At 40.2% G+C, this 25,279-nt stretch overlaps 1 protein-coding gene across 2 annotated transcripts in view; it reads left to right on the plus strand.

Annotated features, from left to right (window-relative positions):
* MTCL1 (microtubule crosslinking factor 1) overlaps window positions 1–25,279 on the plus strand; it is a 181,789-nt gene that overhangs the window by 130,862 nt on the left and 25,648 nt on the right. For both annotated transcript variants that reach the window (XM_074987437.1, XM_074987436.1), the window contains exons 7-9: window positions 5,885–6,007; window positions 10,499–10,729; window positions 12,359–12,547. In XM_074987437.1, coding sequence (XP_074843538.1) covers window positions 5,885–6,007; window positions 10,499–10,729; window positions 12,359–12,547 — 543 coding nt within the window. The remainder of the gene's footprint in view (window positions 1–5,884; window positions 6,008–10,498; window positions 10,730–12,358; window positions 12,548–25,279) is intronic.

Genomic DNA, 25,279 nt, shown 5'->3' on the forward strand with positions numbered 1-25,279 from the left:
TTCTTATGAAAAAAATCTATAAGCTGAATGCAATTTTCTCCTATTTTTTCAAATGTAGTAAACAGTTTTCCTCCAATTTTTTTAATCTTTGGATTGGTCACAAACAGTTTGCTGTGAGTATTTGATGTTCTAAAAGTCAAGTTGAGTTGCTTAGCTGAATTTGGGCAGATAGACAACTTGATATTGCTTCTGTGTTTCAGCTGAATGAGTGCATAAGCACTTCTGGCACAAATAATCAAGCATAAATTTTAAACCTGGATTTTGTGATTATTCACAAAACTTTCATATAATTTCTGTGAACAAAAAGGCAGGAAGATTTTGCCACTCACATGTTTGCAGGAAGTGAACAAAAAGTATAACCAAGGCAGAGTCCTTTAAATATCTTTTATGTTTAGATTTTAGAATTGACTAGTGAAAATTGCTTTATCTAGCTTTGCTACTTATTGTCCTCATGTTAACTGTAAGCAGATTAATTAAACTAACTTATGGATTCAAATGAAATCAACCAATTATAGGTATTTGCAATTGAAATATGTCACTACAGCCTTTATTCGTACTTTGTATCTACACAGGATCTTCTGTGTAATCAAATCTATGCTATCTGGTCACATCAGGACCAAATTTCAACCTTTATAATGACTGTCCTGTTTTTGTTTATTGCAGACAGTCTCTTTCCTGTCCTTTAAGGCAATTTTTAAGTCCAGTTGAAGGATTTTCACTAATATGATGTTTACAGTGTATCCCAACCATGTGCTGAAATTTTGCACATCATTCCCTTTTTACACTGATAAGGTATGCCATCTTCACAAGTAGCAGGTGATGAGTGCTTCATGCATTGCATGTTATTTGTATTAGGCAAAAAGACATCAAATAGAAAACATACCCTTCACTTTTCAAAATGACAAATTGGTACTAGATTACTGACCGTGTTCTTTCACACTAGGATTATGGATACTAACAATGATGTACTTTGATATATAGTGGTCTTTTGTTTTATGTAAAATATCACTATAGATTGACCATATAATGGCCTGAAAGACCCATTGGCTACGTCTGCACTAGCCAAAAACTTTGAAATTGCCATGCAAATGACCATTTTGAAGTTTACTAATGAAACGCTGAAATACATATTCAGCCCCTCATTAGCATGCGGGCGGCTGCGGCACTTCAAAATTGACGCGGCTCATCCAGGTGGGGCTCCTTTTTGAAAGGACCCCTGCTACCTCAAAGTCCCCTTATTCCCATCTGCTCATAGAAATAAGGGGACTTGGAAGTAGCCGGGGTCCTTTCGAAAAGGAGCCCCGTCTGGATGAGCTGCATGGCGGCGAGCCGCGTCAATTTCGAACTGCCGTGGCCACCCGCATGCTAATGAGGCGCTGAATGTGTATTTCAGTGCTTCATTAGTAAATGTCAAAATGGCTATTTGCATGGCCGTTTCGAAGTTTTTGGCTAATGTAGACACGGCCATTATGACGTAAATCTTAGTATCTAAAATCTAAGTGAAGTCATTGGGACTTCGTACACTTTTCAAGTAAAGGCCCGCATTTTCAAAGGCTTGAGCTTAAATATTTTAATAAAAGCCTGCACTTTTTGTGCAAGCAAATATATAAATGGAGAATTGCCTATTTTGCATTGTCACTGGGATATACACACTAATTTTTGGAGTGCAATTTAAGGCTGCAACCTTTGAGAATTTGTGTATCATGCAAAAACAATGTGCTGTACATAAAAATCACGACAAAATGTTGTTTATTGTGTATTCGCAGCATTCAGATTTCAAATGTAAATTTGGCCAGTTTAGAATGTATTTATTGTGGAGTCAAAATACTAAAGGAACATAATTCATGTAATGGACTAACAGAATGGAAGATTTATTGTTTACCTTCCTCAGAAGAAGGGGGGGGAAAGCAATACACACCCTTAATCCTTATTTTGCTGCTTCAGAATTGAAAAAATGAGTTAACACAAGTACTCTGTTAAATGTGATGCTCATAATTCTTGTATGTAGGCTGGTGAAGTTTCTAACCCAAAATAATCAGATTGGATATAATTAAAATGCCTTCAAAAGCAGATTCAACAAATGTGGGGGGAATCTGATTTCTTAATTTTAGTCATGTTATTGGATATGATCAAGCAAAAAAAAGTGGTGAGGCGGCTGGTCTTGAGGTGGGTTATCATCATATGCTAATCAGTGCAAATTTCTTGCTCTTGCAGAATATAATAGAAGTGTAAAGCAAGTTGTCACAGAACTATAGGGCTCTATCATAAGAATAATAGACTGGAGCTGACAAGAGGCAGTCCTTTAGGGGGGTGTAGAGAGATTTTAGTGCAATGAGTAATATTTGGATAAAACCCGGAGTATGTGGAGGATATTTGTTTAAATATCCTCTTGAGGTAAGGGAATCAGTCTGGATTAGCCTCTTCTGGAATGAAAACAGGTGAGAGTGGATGTTCAGTGTCACAGCAGCAAAGATTTGGAACTGGCCTGCAAAAATGACAAGCACTGAAGCATTTTAAAAAATGTATTTTGGGAAACTGAAAATTTTAAATTATTGTCAAGATGGAAATGTTAGTGTGCTGTTCAGTGGTGCTGTGGTGGAATAACACTAGATTGTGGATCATGTTTTGTTGTGTTTGTTTTTATTTTAGTGAGTGTATGTTCTGAAATATTTAATTTTTGAGTGTTATTTCATGGATGTCTTATTTGGGACACCAGGGTAACTGGAATTTGTGCATAGTGGTTTCTGTCTTAAGTTATAGCAAGTGCATTAATAAAAGTGAGAGAGGATGAAGTTAATGGAAAATTTTATATTATATAATATAAAATTTTCTCTAAGTGCTGTTGCAATGCTGCTTCCCAAAAGAAATCTGCAACAGGTATGTAGATGACGTCTATAAGTAATACAATACTGCAGTTCTATTGGGCCTGATTTGCAAAGAAATATGCAATATTACACAGACTTTGTTTCATGTATGTAAACTTGCACACAAAAATAGAGATAGAAATTTTATAAATATTTTATAAACATTATTCAAATTACAGTCACTGGCTATGATCCTATGGGATGCTGAGCAGAAAATCAATAAGATTTAAACCTTTTTAAAATGCTTATAAAACTACATCACCTCTTACAGTGCATCCATTAGTTCCAAATATTATTACATATTTCAGACTTTCAGGATTCCCACTCATGCTGCCTGTGTAATCAGTAAAAGGCTTAACAGATTAAGTTTTTTTTTCTCTTTCCCAATTTTATGGGCCTGGTATATTTCTATTTTGTCTATGTAGAGGTGGAACTCCCTTTAATACTGCCAAAGAACAGAGTATTGACTCTTTCTAGCAAATTACTATGTACTTTTTTATTTATATATGCAATAAGTAAAAACATAGAAATACAAGTGTTATGTTAATAAGTGATTTTAAAAAAACACCTTCCTAATAAGATTTTTGAGCTTCCAATTTCATTAATCGCAAGACAAATGATATCTCTTTCTAACTCACTACATATGACTTCACTGTGGAAAGAGTGGTATGAAAATAAAAATGCATTTTTATGTAGTTGAAATAACGGCTTACAGATTTTTAGATAAATCCTGCTATTTCCATTTCTGAAACCACAAGGGAGTATTTTGAAGTGATTATTATTGGCAATAAAGAGTTGCCAGTGGAATAGTTCTTTTCACCAGATAAAATTCCAGCTAGACTTCACGTGCCCTGGATAATCTCAAATCAATAAGCTATTTTGAAATTGCATATCAACGGGCTTTATGCATTGATTTTCTTAAATTGTATTCTAAAAGAAGCCTAATTAGAATACCAGAGCTAGAGCACAAAGTTCACTTAAAAAAAAAATCTTTCTCTTGCTGCATGGGGAATCTGACACAATATAACTGCTGCACATCAAGGAGAGATTAATCATCAAAGAATTTTCAAGATTATATAACCAGCTCCTGAGGGGTTTTTTTTTTTAATCTACCCTTGGACGATCATGCAGCTCTGATTGAAATCAGTGCTTTCCCACATACTTGCAATGCCAGAATTTGGCCTTGTATAGTGACAGTATTTATATATGTATTAATACACAAGAAAAATTAGACATGGTAGATAAAATCATAATTTTGCATCAGTCAGTTTTTGTATGAGGGCTGAGGAGTTAAAAATTAGAGCAGGGGTGAACTTTTCAAACCAAGATGTTATTCACTGAAAAATGCAGATTTGGTCAACTCCAACTTCTCTGCAGATTTAACATGAAGTCACCTACTAGTTTCAAGTGTTTGGTGCATTCACAAAATGGTTGAAGGAGAAGGAAGTGGTAGTAATGATAGTGCCATCTTCATATCTTTCATCCCAGTGGTCAGGGCACTCCTTGGGATGTGAAAAATCCAGGATGAGTTACCCTGAAAATATTTGAACTTGGGTTTTTCTACAGCTCAGGTGAATGCTTTGACTTTTGGGCTTGAGTTACGAGGAGTGCACCAATATCTGCTGATTCCCGAGTGTGTTGGTAAATCTAGCCTTTACAAGTTATTGAAATGGTCAGTTTTGGGTCAGTCAAAACATGTTCCATTTGGCCCTGGTTTTTTTTTTTTTCCCCCAGTTCACCGAAATTTTTTGCAGTTTTTGGATTCTGTTAGACTCAAACTGACATTTTTATTTCTATTTTTTCCACAATCATAAGAGAAATGAAAAAGGCAGTTCATTCCCCCAGTTCTATTAAGAATCTCTCTATTTTCAGGCATAGAACATACATGTACACAAGTCAAGTATGCCACATATTACCAATTAAAGGAAACAATTGGCCCAGACCAAGTGTGTATGGGAGTTTTAATTGGCTGACAAAAAGTTAGAATGCACCCTTTCAGGCCTTGTGTAGGCCTGTCTTTGCTATGACAATAACTAAAAATGCTTCCTTTTTGTATTGCAAAGTTTTCTATATCAAGTTCCTGTTGCATGTAAGAAAGAAAGCACTGTGTTTCACAGTTAAATCATAATTGAATATCAGCCAAGACCTAAATGGATGCCAAAAACCCAAAATGAGTGATACAAAAAGTTATTAGTACAGGGGAGTAAATTCTGTGAGATAAATTTCTTTGGTGTAAATAACTAAGTTGGTAAACTTGGTTTCATTATTGAAATAATTATTAATAAAGGTGAAGTAGATGCCAAATTGGTATGAAGCAAAAGTAATTTTGAGACTGAATGAGTAAAGTTGATAAAATTAAAGATTTGAGAGGTCTGGTCAGATCACAGGATGAGTTTGAACTACTAGCATTTAGAATACAGATCTTTTTCACTTATATACACTAAGTACACCTGAAATGGAAATTACTGAAACACAGTAAACAGGGTTTGCACTACTCAGTTTGTTTACAGTCACTTTTCAAAGTAGAAATGTTAATAAAGTACAGCTGTAACTTGTGCAGACGCCTGTCACGTATCTGAAGAAAGGAACCTTTTTAACCTGGAACATTATGTATTACAACATATTTGTTGGGCTAATAAATGAGATCACCATTATCTGATTTATTTTTCTAAAAAGGAACAGTATGGCTGATCTCTCTGCAAGACTGCTAAAAGATTTCTTTCATTACAGAGAATTGAGTACACCACCAGACATTATAGGTAACTTATAAACAGAGTCAGGTCCCGCAGCCCTGAAGGAGTGCCAGTTACTTCAATGAGACGGCTGAGGTAATGGCAGCAGATTTAGGCAGCCACATAAGATATCCTCACACACCTTTACAGCATTGCTACATATGTATACATCCCGCTTTGCTTATAACTGTGTGTGTAAGTGTAAGTCACAAAGATGTCTGTCCTACAGATTTTTACACCATTAACACACACTTTCCACTAAACATGTCCCTTTGTCCTACTGATCAGCTCAGGGATTCCCATGTTTTACCTGTACAGAATGTATCGATACAGGAGCTTCAGGCTCAACTTGAGCAGGAGACAAGACTTCATCAGGAGGAGCAAGAAAAGTTTGCAGAGAGGATCATTCAGGTAAATGCAAAACTCATCCACCGGTACAGACATTTGGCCAAAGTCTGCTCAATGAAATATTGTTGGTTAAAAACAAGGGAATTGTGTCCACATCTTGCTACGATTCACTCCTCAACATGTTAAATTTATGTATTTTCACTCATCTCAGGAAGATTCTAGAAGCTGATTTAATGCAAATTAACCTAATTTCTGTATCTTTGTGTCCTGTGTATCTTCTTGTTAAAATGTCAGTGGAGTAGGGGGGAACCCTGCATGAGGTGCTGCATTCATGATCACATAATGCAGTGGTGTCCAAAACAAAATTTAGCAATTGCCACAGCCCTCCTTCTCCTCCAGCAGGCACCCTACACCCGCCTCCAGCCAGGCAGCACCACCACCCCAGCCACCACCACCACCCGTGCAAACTGCTGGTGACTCACTGGGACCACCCCAAGCCATGTGAGCCACGCTGTGCCAAGTGAGCTCCAGGAGGAGCTGCCTCCACCACTGCCACCATGCGCTTGTCCCACCAAGTGGTAGGGCGCATGAGTGGAGGGGCAGAGGGCGCTCCACGTGTATGGCACTAATGAGCCACTTCACTACACTGTCCAGTTCACCACATGGGGTGAACTGCACAGTGTATTGGACACTGTGGACATAAGGAGTGTCTGCTGCTTCTTCTTCCTTCATGGAACCATAGAACACTAGAACTGGAAGGCATCATGAGAGGTCATCAAGTCCACTCCCTTGCCCTCATGGCAGGACCAAGCACCATCTAGATAATCCCTGACAATTTTTTTGTCTAACTTACTCTTAAAAATCTCCAATAATGGAGATTCCAGAACATCCCTGGCAATTTATTCCAGTGCTTAACCACCCTGACAGTTAGGAAGTTTTCCTTGTGCTAAACCTAAATCTCCCTCACTGCAATTTAAGCCCATTGCGTCATGTCCTATCATCAGATGTTAAGGAGAATAATTTTTCTCCCTCCTCCCTGTAACAACCTTTTACTACTAGAAAGCTCCTATAATGTCCCCTCTCAGTCTTCTTTTTTCCAGACTGAACAAATATAATTCTTTCAGTCTTCCCTAACAGGTCATGTTTACTAGATACTTAATAATTTTTGTTGCTCTTCTTGGAACCTTGTACATTTTGTCCACATCTTTCCTGAAATGTGTTGCCCAGAACTGATCAGATGAGGCCTGATCAGTGCAGAGTAGAGCAGAAGAATTACTTCTCGTGTCTTGGTTATAACACTCCTGTTAATATGTCCCAGAATGATGTTTGGTTTTTTTTTTGCCACAGTGTCACACTGTTGACTCATATTTATCATGTGGTCCACCATGACCCCCTAGAGTCCTTTCTGCAGTACTTCTTCCTAGATAATCACTGCCCATTTTGTGTATTTGAAACTGATTGTTCCTTCTTAAGTGGAATATTTTTACATTGTCCTTATTAAATTTAATCCTGTTTACCTGAGACCATTTCTTTCATTTGTCCAGATAATTTTGATTTATAATCCTATCCTCCAAAGTACTTGCAATCCCACCTCACCAGTTTGGTTTCATCTACAGACTTTATAAATGTGCTGTCTATGCCATTGTCTAAATCATTGATGAAAATATTGAGTGGACCTGATCCCTGAGGAATCCCACTGTGAAACGTTGATAACTCTTCTCTGGGAACAGTTATCCAACCACCTTATAGTGGCCCTGTCTATATTGTATTCCCTAGTTTATTTAAAAGAAGGTCATGCAAGACTGTATCAAATGTTTTATTAAAGTCTAGGTATACCACATCTACCCATTCCCTCTTATCCACAAGACTTGTTATCCTGTCAAAAAAAACTTTCAAGTTCTTTACAAATCTACTCTGACTGTTATTTATCACCTTATTATCTTCCAAATGTTCCAGAAACCCTGATTCTGATTTCATATAGGGTAAATCAGACACACCCTAAAGTCAGTAGAATTACACCAGTGTCCAGCGTATGAAAATCAGGTTCTGTTTATTTTTCAGTGCTTTTCTTCCCTGTCTTTTGTTCAGTGCACATACTAAGGAATTGGCCTTTTTGAAGACTGGAAAATATCGTCCATTAGTTTTACAATCTGTAATTCTCACTACAACAAGCTTTACAGGATGACTCATTAAGTGCAGTTAAAGGAAATACTTTTATATACAGTTTTCCTTTAACTGTATTTAATGAACCAAATTCAGCATAAATGACTCATTTCTCAATGACAACTAAGCTCATTGCTTCTCACTGTTCACACCATTGGTCTCTGTCAGTTTGCTGCTGGAGGCAACTATAATTACCATGTGGACTGCATAGGAACTTTGCTGATTGAGGCTATTGTATGAAGCCACTGAATTGATTGCCTTCCCAGCTGCACTGGCCACATATCTTTTCAGAAGTTTCCCTCTCTGTCTGAGTATGTGGTTGCTATCCTCTGTCATAGCATAACCCCCTGTGGTGTTTCCTTGCCCTGGGCCAGAATGTATGGAACCATAAGCTGGGATCAGTGCTTAATTTGTAATAAAAGAGGGTTCGGGGCTCAAGCAATTAGGTGCCAGGGCTAAAGGAACTTTTTTACATTCATAACTGGTGCAGCAAACCCAGAAGAGCCAGGGCAGTGAACAACCAAAGTTAGCTCTGGCAAGCTCTGGCACAAAGTAAGGATAGGGATGAATTAGTCCTTTATATCTTGTAAAATCAATAAAAGCAATTTAAAAAAATAATACACTCAGATTTGAATTGCCTATACACCTCCTCCTCCCCAAAGAAAAAAATCCAGGGCTCTATTTTGCAGTAGAAATAATAGAATATATGCATTTTCTGGATTCTTCATTCTTCCGGGATTGATGGTGGAAATGATTCCTAGATCCTTGCTGTTTTTAACCAAATCTTCATTTCAGTTCAATGGAACAAGGTTCTCTTGGCCCAAATTACATTAATTTACACATTCAAAAATTTAACCCTTCCATAGTTTCCTTTTTAGTATGTTGCTTCTGTTGAGCTTAAATGCTAATGGATTAAAATCTGCCATCTGTGTGCAACTCTGTGTGCATGATTGGAAGTTGTACAGTACATACGGTTTGGGCCCATAATATACATTTTTCCTTTAAACTACTTTTAAAATATAAGTGTGTAAGATGTATATTGCAAAGTTTCAATCAGGAATTTATTTAAAAGGATTTACTGAGACCATTTATTAATATACCCATTTTACCCCAAAATCCTTCCAACATGTTGTATGTGCATTTTGGATAACTGATTTTGTTAGCTTCTGTGCATAGGGACTTTGTCTTTGCATTATGACAGGTCAGAGCATTATGAAAGGGAGAGGTAGGGTTCATCATTTAGTAAAGTGCTTATAGAATGGCAGGTTGCACATAGGATTCTAAATGTTTGGGGGTAATTAAATGCATTTTCATGTTATTGTTAGTAGGAATTATTGGTCTGGTTTTCTGTCCACTTTTCTGAAGATGACCTCCAAGTGTTCTCCGTAGCTATGAGGTGTTTGTTCTAGGATATATTCTGCATGGTTTAAGGCATTGTGGTGGCTAGTTTACTATGGCTTTCATTTGTGCTGCATTGGTAACTAACAAAAGGGGCAGTTTTTTCTTAATAGAATCTCGTTATGTGATAGGAAACAAAACAATAAAGAAAGCATCCATATTCAGTTAAAACAGAAGTATATTGGCATTCATGTAATTTATGTCACTTTTATTAGTGCTCAGTTAATCTATTGCCTGTTTTTCACTTAAACGGGAAGAAGCTGGCATTGAAGAATGGCCTTTCTGAATAAAGTTTGTTGTCAGATAAATTATAATAGAGTTTAAATTTCAAGCTGTGAGACTTGTGAGCTAGTTTTGATGCTTATAGGATTGGAACTCAGTCAAACTGTTCCAAGTATCAGTACATTAGTGTCTTCAACCACAGCGCACATCTGTACTTCAGCCTGGTGCAGAAATGGTAGGAGTTCACCCTGAGCCAGCTTGAACAGCTTCACGTCTGAACCCTTGGTGCTAATAGAAAAAGGCCAAGACTTGTTTGATACAAAATAGAAAGACAGGAAGGCTCTGTTTCTTGAGAGTGGTGTTAAAATACATTCTTGACAGAAGGAGGGGCTATGCAGTGAAGGGAGGAAATTTAGAATTCTGTATTGTAGTAACAATTATATGCTCATTTTACAGGAGTAGGTGGAAATTCAGTTATTAAATGAGTTTTGTATGAAGGCCAGTGTGCAGGAAATATTTTGAAAAGATGCAGTGAAGAAAGGAAGGAAACCATGTGGGACATAAACATGTTTTATGTAGAAACATAAAATGAATTAATGGTACATTTCCTCAGCAGGTAATTTGCATATGGTTAATTAGTGGAGGACTGGAGCCTGGTTCTCTGATTCCTCAAAGTCAGGGCTCTGGCCAAATTGAGTGGCTAATATTGATTAAAATTAGAGGTTTCAGTTTGTCTCATCCAGTGATATTGTGTGTGCTGTTTCATTAAAGCTGGAGGAGGAGCATCTGCAGAGCTTGCGGAGGAAAGATTTGGAGGTGCAGAGCTTGACTTTGCAGAATAAATTGGAGGAGAAGACCTGGAGTCAGGAGAAAAGTTTGATGCAACAAGAACTTAAGCATTTCAAGCAGAATACCTTCCTCCTGTATATCAAACTGAAGTGGCTACTGAAACACTGGCGGCAAGGCAAGCAAATAGAAGAGGAAGGAGAGGACATGCTGGAGGTAACTGCCCTGTCTTATTCCGTGGCATGAAACTGCAAGTATGAGTAAAGTTGCTAGTTCTGTCACAAACAACTGGAATATTCAGATATCCTTGTTTTGTATGCAAACCTCAACTCAACCTACTGTGAAGCCATACCAACCCTCCATAACTGAGTTGAAAAGGGACTAAAATGGAATTTGAAGCAGAAGTTACTGTCCTTTTAAAATAATTTTATGAAGAGGGATAACCCATATGACATCTCTGAATTTCTGTTCTCTCATCTTTAAAATAAATCCCACAGCTAGCACAAATATGTAGAGCACTCCCTGGCCCTAAAATGTCTCCCACAACAGAAAAGAAAATGTGATCTGTAAAATGGGACCTCAGAATTATATTTGGAAGGATAAGGGCAGTAGTGGGCTAATGGATTAAAATCTGTTTGGATGGTTTGAGTGGTACTGCTTTTTTCACTTTTATGTACAGCCTGCCCCCCAGGAATACAAATGAGAGGTGCTCTGTTTTCATACTGGCAGTATAGTCACACAGTTCTTGTGAATTCAGGATTGATTCATCTGTGTTGATTCCTTTTTCCCCACACAAACATATCAGCACTCGCATTATCATTGTGGTGTTCCTCCATGGAGCATCTAATTTAGATCAAGATTTTAAAAAAATAACTAAGAGAGGCTGCTGAACTCTCTTTTATATTCAAATTTGACACATTAACACGTGGTTTGAACCAGGATGGGAATGTTCTGGGTCATTATAGGGGCTCTTATGCATACTTGGCTTTATCTAATTCTTGATTCCCCCCGCCGCCCCTCTGCTCTCTGATTTGCTCACCTTGATAATATTCTGATTTGTCAGCCTTGATTACTATTTTTGGTCCTCTGTGCCTTAAATATTGAGTCTGTTCTGGTATGGCTATGGTCTGAAGAAGTGGGTCTGTCCCATGAAAGCTCATCTCCTAATAAATTATTTTGTTAGTCTTTAAAGTGCAACTGGACTGCTTTTTTGTTTTAAAAAATAACTAGGGTTTTTTGGGTGTCCAATATGAGACCCTTTACAAAGCATTTGATTTTCAGGCTGTAAGCACCACTCTGAAAGAAGACATCTGGAATCACCTACATACTTTTGGAATTCTTGGCGTTTTTAAATAAAATGACTTGGAGAGATGGATTTGTCTCCTGATACTCTAACCAAAATTCCTAGGGAGGGGGAAATTATATTTCAAGTTCGTATGATTCCAAAACTGTCTTCTAAGTAATTATTTTATCCATTGCTGATCTTTATGTTCATCCATTCAGCATTTGCTGGCGTGCAGGTGTTTGTGCTCTCAAATGAAGCAGAATGAATGAATACAGGGGTGACCATTTATAAATGCTACTGTGCTATTGTGCTTTTCTGTAAATTAAGTTCACACCTAGGAGCAAAACATCTTTTTCTGTGGTTTCCGTGATTTCTATGTGCTGGGTTGTATTCATCTTATATTGTGTAATCACATTCTCACTGGCATAAAGAATGTGATTCAATAAATTGCAACACACAAGGAGATCAATTTTCTCCAGTTTTCAGTAAATGTGTATTTTTGTCATTGTGCGGTCAGCACTGAAACGGTGTCTGTGAAGTTCATTCTCTTGTCTTGTTAGATTGAGCACCTCGATGCCCTACCAGAATTTGGCATTCAATCTGAGCAAAAGGGAGATGGCCCAGAACGAGATGAGGAGGAGGACGACTTTGTGTTTGCACTGACAGATTATTCCCAACATTCCATGGCGGAGAGCAGTGACCATGGACCACAGCTGCAGACTGCAGAACTATTGCAGCATCAAAAGCAGGTACTACGCCAGGGGGGAGTTATGTGTCATGCCGTGGGATTTAGTGCTCTAGATATTTTAGTGGACTTCCTTTTGTTTTGCTGCTGTTCTGTGTACGTAAAATTGAACATATAACTGCAATCCTAGCTACGCAGCAACTTTAATGGGTTTCATCCATTATATCTATATTTAATCAGGAGTCATGCAATTACTACTGTCCTCTTAGCAGATGCTGGGAGTGAAAAATCACATTTCCTCTGGTGGCTGCATGCCCAGAAAATGTATCAATATCTGATTGCACAATGTACATACTCATCTTTCCTTAGCAATTTGATTGCATTTTACCATGTAGTCATTAGAGAGCAGGGGGATGCTTTTTGTTTCATTTAAATTATTTAAGGTTCTGGTACATGTATTTGTTTTAATGTCTTCCTTACAATTGAGAGAAAAGTAATGCCAAAGTTCTGTTACATCATTTGACATCCCTCGTAAATGGTTAAAACAAACTCTCTCTGTTCCCCAAAGTGATCTATTGTGCCTTACCTAGCTTGGGATTGGACTAGGCAAATGTGAAGAATTTAGTCTTCAATGAATGGAATCAAATCAGCAGTTAGGGTTCTGATTAAGAATATATTTTAAAAGGAGCAAAGGCCAAGTATTGATTATTCACCATCCAGAGTGAAAATTGAATACAAAAGAGTATACAATGAACAGTTAAGTGTTCCAATAGGAGAGTAGCAATGCAGTCTGTTTTTATTCCTTTTAACTTGCATCTTTTGTGAACAAATGTTGCTCTAATTTAACTCTGACCCTTCTGCATTTACATTATGATATATTTAGTGTCTATTTACATGATCACCTACTATTTTTCTGAAGCACTCATGCTTCAGTTTAGAAAGTGAGGTAAATTGGACAACTGTTCAGCATTTATATTAGTGCTCACTGAACAGTAACCATCTCGCTGCCTGATATGCTTCGTATTCCTGCCTTCATTTGCTGCTTACCAGTCATCCTGTCCACTGAGAACCCAACTATCCTCTAAATGGCACCAGTGTAAATTCTAGTTCCTTCAGATTTATATTCAGTAAATGCAAATAGAAGTTGGTCCTAAGTTCTGTTCTATTCTGTATAAGCTTTAATACTGTGGTCATCAGCAACATATCTGAGCACCTTCCAGTAGAGTACTAAGCCATGTGACTACACAACTGTCACCTGTTATTTTGTTTTCTCACCCTCTCTCAGAGGAAAAAGTGAGGTGCAGCGGAATGTCTTGCTTTCGTAGGGTTTTTTTGTGTGAGTTCCTGTTATGCATTTTTTAGAGAAGTCAAACTCAAGAAATGAGCCTTGCCCTTGGAGTGAAAGGGGTGGGGAGTTCTGTGATGGTCCTTGGATCTTGGGAGGATTGATTCCACAGTTTTGGACCACTCTTGGAGAAAGTTCAAGGCTTATTCTTTTGAAGAGACTATCTTTTAGATTGTCTGGGTTGAGTCCATGGAGAGTTTAAGGGCTAAGACTAGGAACAGATGTGTGGGACCTATCTGATTTGCCAGACACCCTTGCCTTGAGTACTGTGTGCATTGTTAATCTGTGTATTGCATATGGCAGAAGTCCTGCAAATAGTAATAATGGATACACCAAAGGGGATAGAGTTAAGTCTTTTAACATAGTTGTTTGTGAGAAATTTCCTAAGAATTTTAGAAGAGCCTAAAACAGAGACCTCCTATAATATGGAGTCATTTTCAGAAAACAATAGTCATGTCTTGTGCAAGATGCATATTCAGTGTGGTAAATGCACTAAAGCCACACTGTTGTGTTTCCCAGGCTATGTCTGGAGGGAATCACAGAGCAGAGTCTAGAAGAAAATGAATACTGCTTCAGGCTGTACTAACGCTCCCCTGGAATCTCCACAGGGTTTGGGTATAGCATGTGCGTCTTCACTCCCTGTTCTTCTCCTTCTAACGTCCTCATCCCTCTCCATATCCACAGATGGTCTAAGTTCTCATGGAGTCTGGGGTGGAGAGGAGGTGGTCCTCCAGGGGCATTCTTTCCATTCGTATTAAAGGGCACTGATTCTCAGAGGGAGCCCCTATAAGTGAGGCTCCACAGGGCATGATCTGGTCCTACACTGTTAGTATAGTTGCTGTTTGATCTAATAGATCCATTCTAGGAAACAGTTCATCTCCATCCTATAGCAGGACTAGGATTGTTTCTAGGGAGTTTACAAGACTCTTGCATCTACTTGTTAGGATCAAGACTTAGACTGCTTTGCCTGCGTCCGTGTGTGCGTGCATGTGTGCCACAGATGAAACTACAACAGTGTGGTCTGTAGAGAACTGCTTACTGTTCTTACAGCCTATGAACAACAGCTGTGTTTTGCCTTTGCTTTTTGACCATCAGTAACGGAGAACTTTGTTCTCCAGCTACAGTGTAGTAAAAAGTATTAGAGCCTCCATCCAGTAGATGTTTTCATGTAAAATGGGCAACCAAGATGTTAATTCATTTGGTTAATCTGGCACTCACATGTCTGAGTTGGGAAGGAGTTAGTATTACTAATCTTGGTGGAGGCCAGACGCTGCTCTGTCTGGAATGTAGCTCGCCAGCCCCTTATGCTTCACCAGGTTTCCTCTGCAGAATGAGGCTTAGGTGGGGCACTGAAAAGATGTTCATTTGAACATATCAAATAACTGCATTCACCTTCTAGACAAAATGAGTAAAATAAACATAAACTAGTATCATCTTATAAACCTTCACCCATATATTAGCTCTTCAAGTACAGCCTTAAACAGCAATCTCACCAATCAAGAACATATGAATAAAATATGTCCTCTCTAAAAGAATCATTGCTCTGAGATTAATCTCAATTAAAGTGGCAATGGTGGTAAGTATCATGCATATAATTCATTTTGATAAGTGCTATGTGCTCTTCTAATTGAGCATTTCCAGCAATCTCACTTAAGGAAATGATTCATATGACAGATCATTCCTCGGTACCCCTGCTGATGGAAGCAGATATTTCTAATGAATACTGCATGGGACTCCAGTGGATTTGTGAGAGCAAACCAAGTTTTCTACCTTCCAACTAGGAAATTTCTTTTGTAGGACTAATGCAAGAATGGCAAACTTGCTAAATGCTATTTCAAGCATTATCCTACATTTCATTGTATGTTCCACTACATGGTATAGTCTACAGATTGAACCTCTCTAGTCCAGCACCTTCTGGCCCTCATCGGGGCCACACGAGAGAATTTGCCAGACCACAGGAACACAGTATCATTTTGCAGCCTTGCCCAGCACTTCCACTGCTTACTGGGCTCTTAGAAGACATTTAGGGGTAAATTACAGCTAAATAACAGCACAGAACACTGAGAGTCAGGACTGGTAGCTGGAAGCAAAGTTTATGGGGCCCTGGGAAACTTGGAAACATCCATGATAAGTGGTCATCCAGCTAACTAAAGTCATACCACATCATGCGTGTTGCTGCATGAGAGAGTGCCGGACTAGAGAGGCTCAGCCTGTACACTCCACCTTTGCCAAGCACTCTCTTTGACAGATACACTGGGAGTTAAAATGGTCTAGAGCTACTGGGCTTAGGGCTACTGGGCTTACAGCTTCATCCCAGTTTGAGATCTGTTGGTCTAGTGGTTAGGGGGCAAGGACCAGATGTAACATACCGTGATGTCAGTAGTGCTTGGACACAGCCCCATGTGACAGTCTCAGAAGCAAACTAGGGAAATGCAATCTAAATGAAATTACTATAAGGTTGGTGTACAACTGGTTGAAAGACAGTATTCAATAAGTAATTATCACTGATTTGCTGTCAAAGAGGAGGTTATACCTAGTTACCTAGAAGTCACTTCTGAATTCAGTACTATTAAATATTTTTATTAATAGCATGACCCTATTTCCCTAGCCCAATTACGGGACACCTTGGTGGGGGGCAGCTCCATGGCTCCCCCATGCCTTGGGGCACCATGAACGGGCTGCTCCATGCCTCAGGGCACCAGGAATGGGGCTGCTGCCCCATGCCTCGGTGCTGGGAATTGGGCAGCAGCCTCAAGAATGTGTCTCCCAGCTTCCCCAAGTTACAGAGAGTTGGGAGCCAGGCAGCAGCAGCACCCCAACAGCAGGACCCCTGCTGGCTCTCTCATCCGCGTGGTCGGAGAGTACCTGTGTACGTGTTCTCCATCTAGCAGGTGTGCCTGCACTGTTGGAGGAGGGGGAAAGGGTCGGCTTATCAGGGGGCCTGGATACGGGGCAATTAGCCCCTTTGTTAAAATAAGTCAGGACAGCTTCCTGACGCCCTAAGTATGGGGCTGTCCTGGCCAAAATGGGATGGTTGGTCACCTTATTCATTAATGAAAATATTTGAAAAGAGCGGTGAGCATGCTTATAAAATCTGCAGATGGCAGTAAGTTGGGAGGGTTGCAAGGAGTTTGGAGGACAGGATTAAAATTCAAAATGACTGACAAACGGGAGGACTGGTCAGAGTTTAGCAAGAAGAAATTCAGTAAAGGTAAATGCTAAAGTCCTTTTTGTAGGTTAAAAAAAATCAAATACAAAATGGGAATAACTAGGGGGGCAGTGGTACTGTGGAAAGCAATCTGGGAGTTATAGTGCTGCACCAACTGAATATGTGCCAACTGTGTGATACAGCTGTGAAAAAGGCTAATATTTTGAGGTGTATTAATAGCCATGTCACGTGAAAAGCATGAAATGTAATTATTCTGCTCAGCTTGGCACTAGAGAGGCCTCAGCTGGAGTCTTGAGTTCAATTCTAGGCCAGCCCCAAACTTCAGGAAGTTTATGAACAAATTGGAGAAAGTCTAGAAGCGAGCAATAAAATGATAAAAAGGTTTAGAAAACCTGACCTATGAATCAAAACTGGATGTGTGTAATCTTGAGAAATGACGACTAAGGGGGAGCTGGATATCTTTCTAACTATAAGGGTAGTTTAGGCCTGGAACATGCTTCCTAGGAAGGCTGTGGAATCCCCATCACTGGAGGTTTTTAAAAAGAGACTGAACAAATACCGGTCAGGCATGGTTTAGGTTACCCAGTCCCGGCAAAAGCACAGGTGACTAGAGTTGATAACTTCCCTTCTGGCCCAACATTTCTATGATTCTATGGTTTAGAATAGTGAGAGTGTCTTTGGAGAGGAGGGATTTCCCTCCAGGTTCCCAGAATGGGAATATCTGTTCCCAGGGCCAATTCTGTGAAAGAGGAATCTTCCAGCACACTGACTGACAGCTCTGAAAAAGGATCTTTGGGATCAAGTGTTGGCTTCCTCAGGCCTGACTGGACAAATGTATCTTTAGGGAGGTTTGAAGGCTGACTTCTGTGAGAGGGCTGTTCATGAAATCATCCACTAATGAGTTACATGTTCCTCACTGGCTCTTAGCAGCTATGAGTGGCCAAGGTCTATTTCACAGAGTGCAGCCCAGATATCTCTCAGATCTTCCATGGAATTCACTTAGTACTGGGGTTCCATTAGGGAAAGGGAGGTGATACCATCTTTGCTCTAATTTTGTTATCGCTAATGAGTAACTATGTATCAATCATTTTTTTAGAATGGGAATAATTTATAAACTTGAGGTTTATATTTGAAATTCAATAATGTATATAGAATAAGAGCCACATCCTGCAAGCTCATGGTTTTCAGTGGGAGTTCCAAGTATAGAGGACATGTAGGGTCATGCCCTACATTTGCAGTAAAAGTGAAATTTTGAACCGAACACACACTAATGTATTGGAGAGCAGAATATGGCTCTTAATGATCGCTAAATTTGCTAGAAGGTCAGAATTAACCTGCAGTGAGGTGTTCCTTTTTTGCATTTTACTTTTCTACCCATTCATTAATGTGTTCTTTCACTGTTTTGATGCGTGTTCCTTCCTCCTTGTTAATATTAATTTTGTTGAGCATTTGGTCACCATTAATCATTTTAGTGAAGACAGAAGCAAAACAGACTTTAATCACCTCTACTTTCTCGATGTCATCAGTCATTAGGTCTCCTTCCCTACTATTTAGAGGACGTACGCTTTCCTTCGTCTTTCTCTTTCTCTAAGCATTTATAGAACCCCTTTTGTGTCTCCATACCAGATGGAACTCATTTTGTGCCTTATCCTTTTTGATTTTGCTACAACATGCTTATGCTTTTCTTTTGTTCTCCTGCTGGATGGTGCAAGAAAAGGAGAGGAAAGAAGAGTGTTTACTAGTCTCTGGTCTCTCAGTAAAGAGCAGTAAAAACAAATATATTCATATTTTGCTCTGGATGTTCAAGCAAAATCCCCAGTTATAATTTTGGCTTCTACAATATTTGTCTTTCTTTCAAAGCTTGGTTTAAAAAAAAAAGACTTGAGGCATAGTAATTAGTATTTAAACACACTACAACAATTTGCGCCAGGATCCAGCTCCGATCTTGCCTGGCTCCACAACCACAGAGTGGAAGCATGCTTCATGGGATTGCCTCTGTTTTGGTTGTGCCTGACCTGTGTGTCTCCCTGCCATGCCATGCCACTTCCCTGGCTGCTGCTGAAATGTTAAATGAAATTCTCAAGGGGAATAAAATGGACTGAGATGATCCCAATCTAATGTTTGCTCCACCAGTTGGACCCAAACTTCTCCAGACTGGATTGGAATGGGTGGTCAGATTGTGGGTTTCAAACTACATGGTGAAATAGTCTTAATATTTGCTTTCCTGCAGCACCCTTCTCTCCTCCTTTTCAGAATGCAGATAAAACCATTGATAGTGAAAACTTGCTGCAGGCTCCCTTACAGATGGCTCCTTGGCTGTAGCAGACGGCCCACAGTAACTTTAAACTACTTTTGTGCTTCTGTGGTCTTAGGTTAACTATACACCACTTGGGACTCACTCCTCTGCTCTATAGTGCAATGGCTGCCAGTTTCCAAATTGGGATAACCTGTTAAGTTAACCAGGGATCACCAGCATACAGGGAAGCCTAGTTCTACCCCATTTCCTCTGACTTCAGCCAGTACACTGGTACGTGGGAGCCACAGGAAGGACATAAAAGCCATTATTTTATATCAGTGGATTATTTGTCTTTTTAAATTGAAGTATATGTTCATGTGTTTTGCTGGATCAAGTCCAGAACCATTAGAAACAGGCAGGAGTGAGCCTTAGATCTCCTCAGAGACTCTTAAATATAATAAATTTGAAGGTTCTAGAAATAACCATTTTAATCACTGTGGCTTTACCAACAAAAATCAAAGAATATTCTAAAATTTCTCCTAATCTTTTTTTTTAAATCCCTGGTCTCAGAGTCACCTCATCTAAAACTTTCAGTTTTTTCCAGGCTCTTCCCCTCACCTTCACTACAAAACAAACACACAAACAAACAAAATCCCTCTCTGACTACAGACTGCAGCTAAGTAATTTCAAGTAGAAAAGATTTGGAGAAAGTTAGAGAGATGTGATTTATACTGGGTTTGTATTGGCGAGTTAGTTAGAACTCCATCTGCCATAGGAAATGGCTATGTCTAGTCCAGGGGTCAGCAACCTTTCCGAGGCGGAGTTCTGAAATGTGACCTTTTGACCTCTATATACAGTCTGAGTGCCACTGATATTTTTTAAAGTCACTAATAGTCCCATTTACAACAGCTTCATTAATAAATAAATAAAGATGCAGACCTTAACCGTGTCGGTGGTGGTTGGCAGCATTAGCTGGTCTTTTGTTAATCCACAGGTGACATGGCTTTGAGCAACCTCCCAGCTGCATGGGGGAGGAGGGGCAGGGCCAAGCTCCCACCTTGTGTACTAATGAAAATCACCTTGCGGGCCATTCTTGGCACCCATGCTGGGTGCTGCTGACCCTGATCTAGTCCATAATAGCAACCTTCATAGCACTCCTTAGAGATAGGTATTAAGCCTCTACTATCCTATATTGTGGCTGCATAGGCTATTCTCTAGAACACCTAATCTATGGCCCTTTTGTGTCTTGAGAGATGGTGTTTAGCAACAGTGGTGAGGATCAATGGGCAGTGTTTGAGTCTGCAGCTTCTTTCATGGCTTATCTGTCCAATATTGGATTTGCACAGTCGAGTGCAATAACCCCATGTCAGTCTATTTCTGAATTCTTGAGTCTTGAGAGTTTTTCCTTCTAAGATGAAGTTCTTTTGTGTGGCTTGCACATATACTATTGAAGGATGATGTGTCCTCTCATAGCAATCATCGCCAGGTATTTCAATATGATGATGTAGATTCCCAGGATTTTGGATTGATTGAATTTTTTCATGGTGTTGTTGCATGTATCCTTGAATCTTAGCTTTGATCTTCCTCTTCTTCTCAACCCACATGACAGTTCACCAAAGAGGATTTCTTTGGGAAGACGTTCATCACCCCTTCTTCTCACATGACAAAGCCATCATAGTCTTCTGCTGTTGAGGATTGCTGTGAGGCTGGGTATGCCAGATCTTGACAGGACATCTGCATTTGAAACTTTATCTTGCCAGTTGATACTCATAATTCTGCAGAAGCAGCAAAGATGGAAGCTGTTCAGTTTTTCTCCTGGTTCGAGTAGGTGGTCCATGCCTCAGAACCATATAGCAGGATACTCAATATATACGCCTGAGAGATTAGTATCTTTGTTCTCACTGTCAATTTAGGATTTTTCCATGTTCGTTTTGTAAATCTGCCAAAAATCGTAGCTGCCTTCCTGATTCTGATGTTCAGTTCCTCATCCATAGATAGGTTTGTGGTGACAGTAGATCCAAGGTAACAGAATTGTTGAACCACATCTAATGGGCTGTTATCCAGCATGACATTGGGTCGCTGAGGTATACCTTGAGTGAATACAACAGTTTTCTTCATGCTTATGTCAAGGGAAAACAACTTGTAGGCTCCGGATAGTGAATCCATCAGTGACTGTAGCGTGTCTTCATTATGAGTGACGAGACTACATCATCTGCAAATAGGAGTTCCCCAGTGAGGACTTTCTTGACCTTAGTTTTGGCCTTGAGTCTTGCCAGGCTGAAGAGGGAGCCATCTAATCTTGTGTGGAGAAATACGTCGTTGCATGATTTTTGAATTGCGCAATTTAGTAGAACTGAGAAGAATATGCTGAAGAGGGTAGAGGCAAGAACACACCCTTGCTTGACTCCACTGTTCATTGCAAACAGTTCCAATATACATCCATCATATTACATTGCTGCTTTCATGTTTTCATAAAAGGATGTTATGAGCTTGAGTAGAGTCAGTGGGCAGCCAGTCTTGGATAATACTCTGTATAGTCCTGATCTACTAACTGTTTCAAACACCTTTGTTAAGTCCACAAATGCTATGAATAATGGTTTTCCTTGTTCTCTGGATTTTTCCTGTAGTTGTTGAAGTGAGAATATCATGTCCATTGTTGACTTCCCAGCCCTGAAGCCACACTGTGTTTCTGGATAGACTCAAACTGTGAGTTTTTGCAGGCATTTGAGAATGACATGGGCAAATGCTTTGCCTGTGATGCTCAGTAATGAGATGCCTCTGTAGTTGTTGCAGTCACCCTTGTTGCCTTTGTTTTTATAGAAAGTGATGAAGTTTGCATCCTTCAAGGCATGTGGGACATCACCTGCTGTCCAGCATTATAGGAGTAAATCACAGATGAAAGGGAATAGCACAGCCTTGTTTGCTTTCAGGACTTCTGCTGGAATTCTGTCATTTACTGGTGCTTTTCCATTGGAAAAAATATCAAAAGCTTGAGAAAGTTCCTCCTCCATAGGCTCTGCATCTAACTCAGACATTTCTGGAAGAGTTGGGATGAGGTTGTCAAGTTCAGGTTGTATTGTATGCTTGTGGGAATAAAGACTTGAGTAGTGTCCCACTCATCTGGACATCTACCGCTTTTTGTTTGTGATCACCTATCCATTTAAATGCTTCAGTGGGGTGACTTTGGTAATGTGTGGTACGAGTGCTTTCTTCAATCCATCATACATGGTTTTCAGGTCACCCAACTCTGATGCCTTTTGAATGTTAGAACATAAGTTGACCCAATGCTTGTTCGCACACGCCTGTATTCTCTCTGAAGAACAGATCTTGCATGTGAAAGTTGATCTCTTGTGCTTTGAGATGGGTTCTTTACATTATTCAGATGTGCCTTGTGGTTTTCTTCAAGAAGAGGCCTAAGAATGTCAGCATTTTCATTGATCCAGTCTTTGTGGGAGAATTTACCTGTTCCAAAGGCAGATTTGGCACATTTGTATATTGCATCTCTCAGCATGGACCATGATTCATCAATGGTTTGTTGGTCAGGTTTGTGTTCCATTTTGTGAGTGAAATCATCTTCAGAGACAGAGCATTTCAGCGTATCTCTGGTATTGAGAGTATTGATTTTTGGCTTATTGCATTCCTTTGTCATATAGAGTTTCTTTGGACAATTTTCCCTCTGCTGATGATCAAGGAGTGATCACTGTCACAATCTGTGCTGTGGTATGTGTGTGTAATTTTGACGGTGTTGATGTTTCCTGCATACCAGTACAAGGTCAAGTTGATGCCAGTGACCAGATCTGGGGTGGCACCATGAAACCTTATGACACTCTTTCAAGTTAAAGAAAGTATTAGTGATGCAGAGCTGATTCTGAGAGCTAAATTCGAGAAGCCTTTGACCATTTTCATTCATTTTCCTAATTCCATGATAACCAAGGTAGATGGGCCAGGACTCATGGTCACGTCCAACTCTTACATGGTAGTTGCCAATGACGTACAGTTGTTTGCCAGTTGGAAAAGAGTTGATAACTTTTTGAAGATTATAATAAAAGCAGTCCTTGTATTCAATGCATGATGCCAATGTGGTGCATAAGCACTGATGATGTTGACATATCCTGACTTTCACTTTTTGTTTATTTAGTAAACCTAGTTTTTACATGATTTTATGGTTGAAATTTTACATGTGCAGAGAGGGAATTAAAAATATGAGTCCCGTGGCAAACACAATCAATTTAAAAATAACACTTCAGTCTGAAATTTGTTACCTATTGCAGTTATAGTTCACACCTGAGATTGCTAGAACTAAGAGATTAGAAAAGTAATATTTTCCCCTTGTTGGTTTATGCAGTGCATTTAGAAGCACTTTGTGAATGGTAATTTTCACTGTTTTCCCTGTGCTGTCGCTTAGTTGGTGTGAGTCTTACCCTGCAGCAGGGGCTGGGGGTTATATTTTTTATATGTAGGAAAATAGAATTGTAAAACTAAGCAAATTCACAGAGGGGCAGGTGAAATTCCCAACACTATTTTTTTCTTTGACTAGAAGGGAGATTTTCAAGATACAAAGGCAGCTAGGCTCTTACTACATATGGTAGTTAGGTCTCTGTCTCCCACTGCCTTTCAGCAGGAGTTAAGTGCCTAATTGCCATTTGTGCCTTTTAAAAATCTCTCCTTCTGTTCCTGTTGATGGTGCCCCTATAACTTGGCTCCAGTATACAAAGCCAAATCCTAGACCCCATCATTGTGGGGAGGCAACTTAGGTAGCCAAGAGGAGCTAGGCAGGGAGGCTGTTCCAGTTCTTAACCATGGTGAAGGAGGACAGTTGGGCTGTGTATATGGAGATACACATCTCACAGAACTGGAAGGAACCTTGGGAGGTCATCAAGTCCAGTCCCCTTGGCAGGACCAAGCACCCTCCCTGACAGATTTTTTTTTATAGCAGCCGACTGCTGATACCAATTGGGTAGCTAAAATCAACTTATCAGAAGTTGATTGCTATGGCTGTGTACACAGAAGGTCGACAGGAGGAACACTACTGTCAACCTTTCTTAACCCTCATTGCTCGCAAGGAGCTGTGGGGTCAACTTTGACCCTGGAAAGTGCCATATCGTGCATGTCTGAAGCAAAACCATGGAAGATCGACCATGAGCTGGTTGCTCGTGTGTGTTAGTGTGGTTGTAGGTTTGAACTGGCAAGTGTCTTGTTTCCCTAAGAGGAAGAACAGGGAAGCTAGAGGGTTCCTGGAAGCTTCAGTTCCTAGTACTCTCTGAGGGAAAGATCAAAACCTGGGATCAAACATCAGGCTGTCTCTCTCTCTGGATCCTTGCATTCTGGGGGAAGAGGGATGGGTGTCTGGACTCTGAGAGGGAGGGGATGCAGGATCTGTGCTGGGGAGGCTAGGGCTGGGCTTGGGAGGAGAAGGGGTATATGTACCCAGGTGGCGGCAGGGAGGTGCAGCTGGGCTCCAGGAGGGAAAGGGGGCAGGTAACTGAGCTAGGGTTGTCAACTTTGCATTAGCACAAAGCTAAACACTTTAGCCCCTTCCCCAGGCCGTGCTCCACCCCTTCCCAGTGCCCCACCTTACGCTCACTATATTTCCCCCTCCCTCAGTGGCTCTATCTGTCCTGCTCTGCCTTTCACTGGGGCGGGGAAGGAGTTGGGATAAAGGCTGTAAATGGGGCATTGTATGTGGGAGGGGGCTCTGGGAGGGGGCATGTAGTTAGGGTGCAGGAGAGAGGGAGGGCTCTGGAATGGGGCTGGTGGTCAGGAGTTTGAGGTGCATGAGGCCTCTGGGTTGGGGATTGGGCCTGAGGGTTTCAGAATACAGGAGGGGACTGAGGTGAGACCAGGGGGCTGAGAGGGTGAGGACTCTGGGTTTGGGGTGTGTGGTGAGAGGTTTGAGGTGCAGAAGATGGCCCTGGGTTTGGGGGGCTCAAGGGGTTGGGACTCAGGCTTAGCTGGCAGTTCCTGGTCAGTGGCAATAAGGCAAGTTGCCTGATCCCTGCCTGTCCGGGGGCAAATGCTGTGTCCCAGAAGTGACCAGCAGGTCCAC

This window comes from Carettochelys insculpta, chromosome 2, assembly GCF_033958435.1.
Source record: "Carettochelys insculpta isolate YL-2023 chromosome 2, ASM3395843v1, whole genome shotgun sequence".
In the NCBI taxonomy this organism is placed as follows: Eukaryota; Metazoa; Chordata; order Testudines; family Carettochelyidae; genus Carettochelys; species Carettochelys insculpta.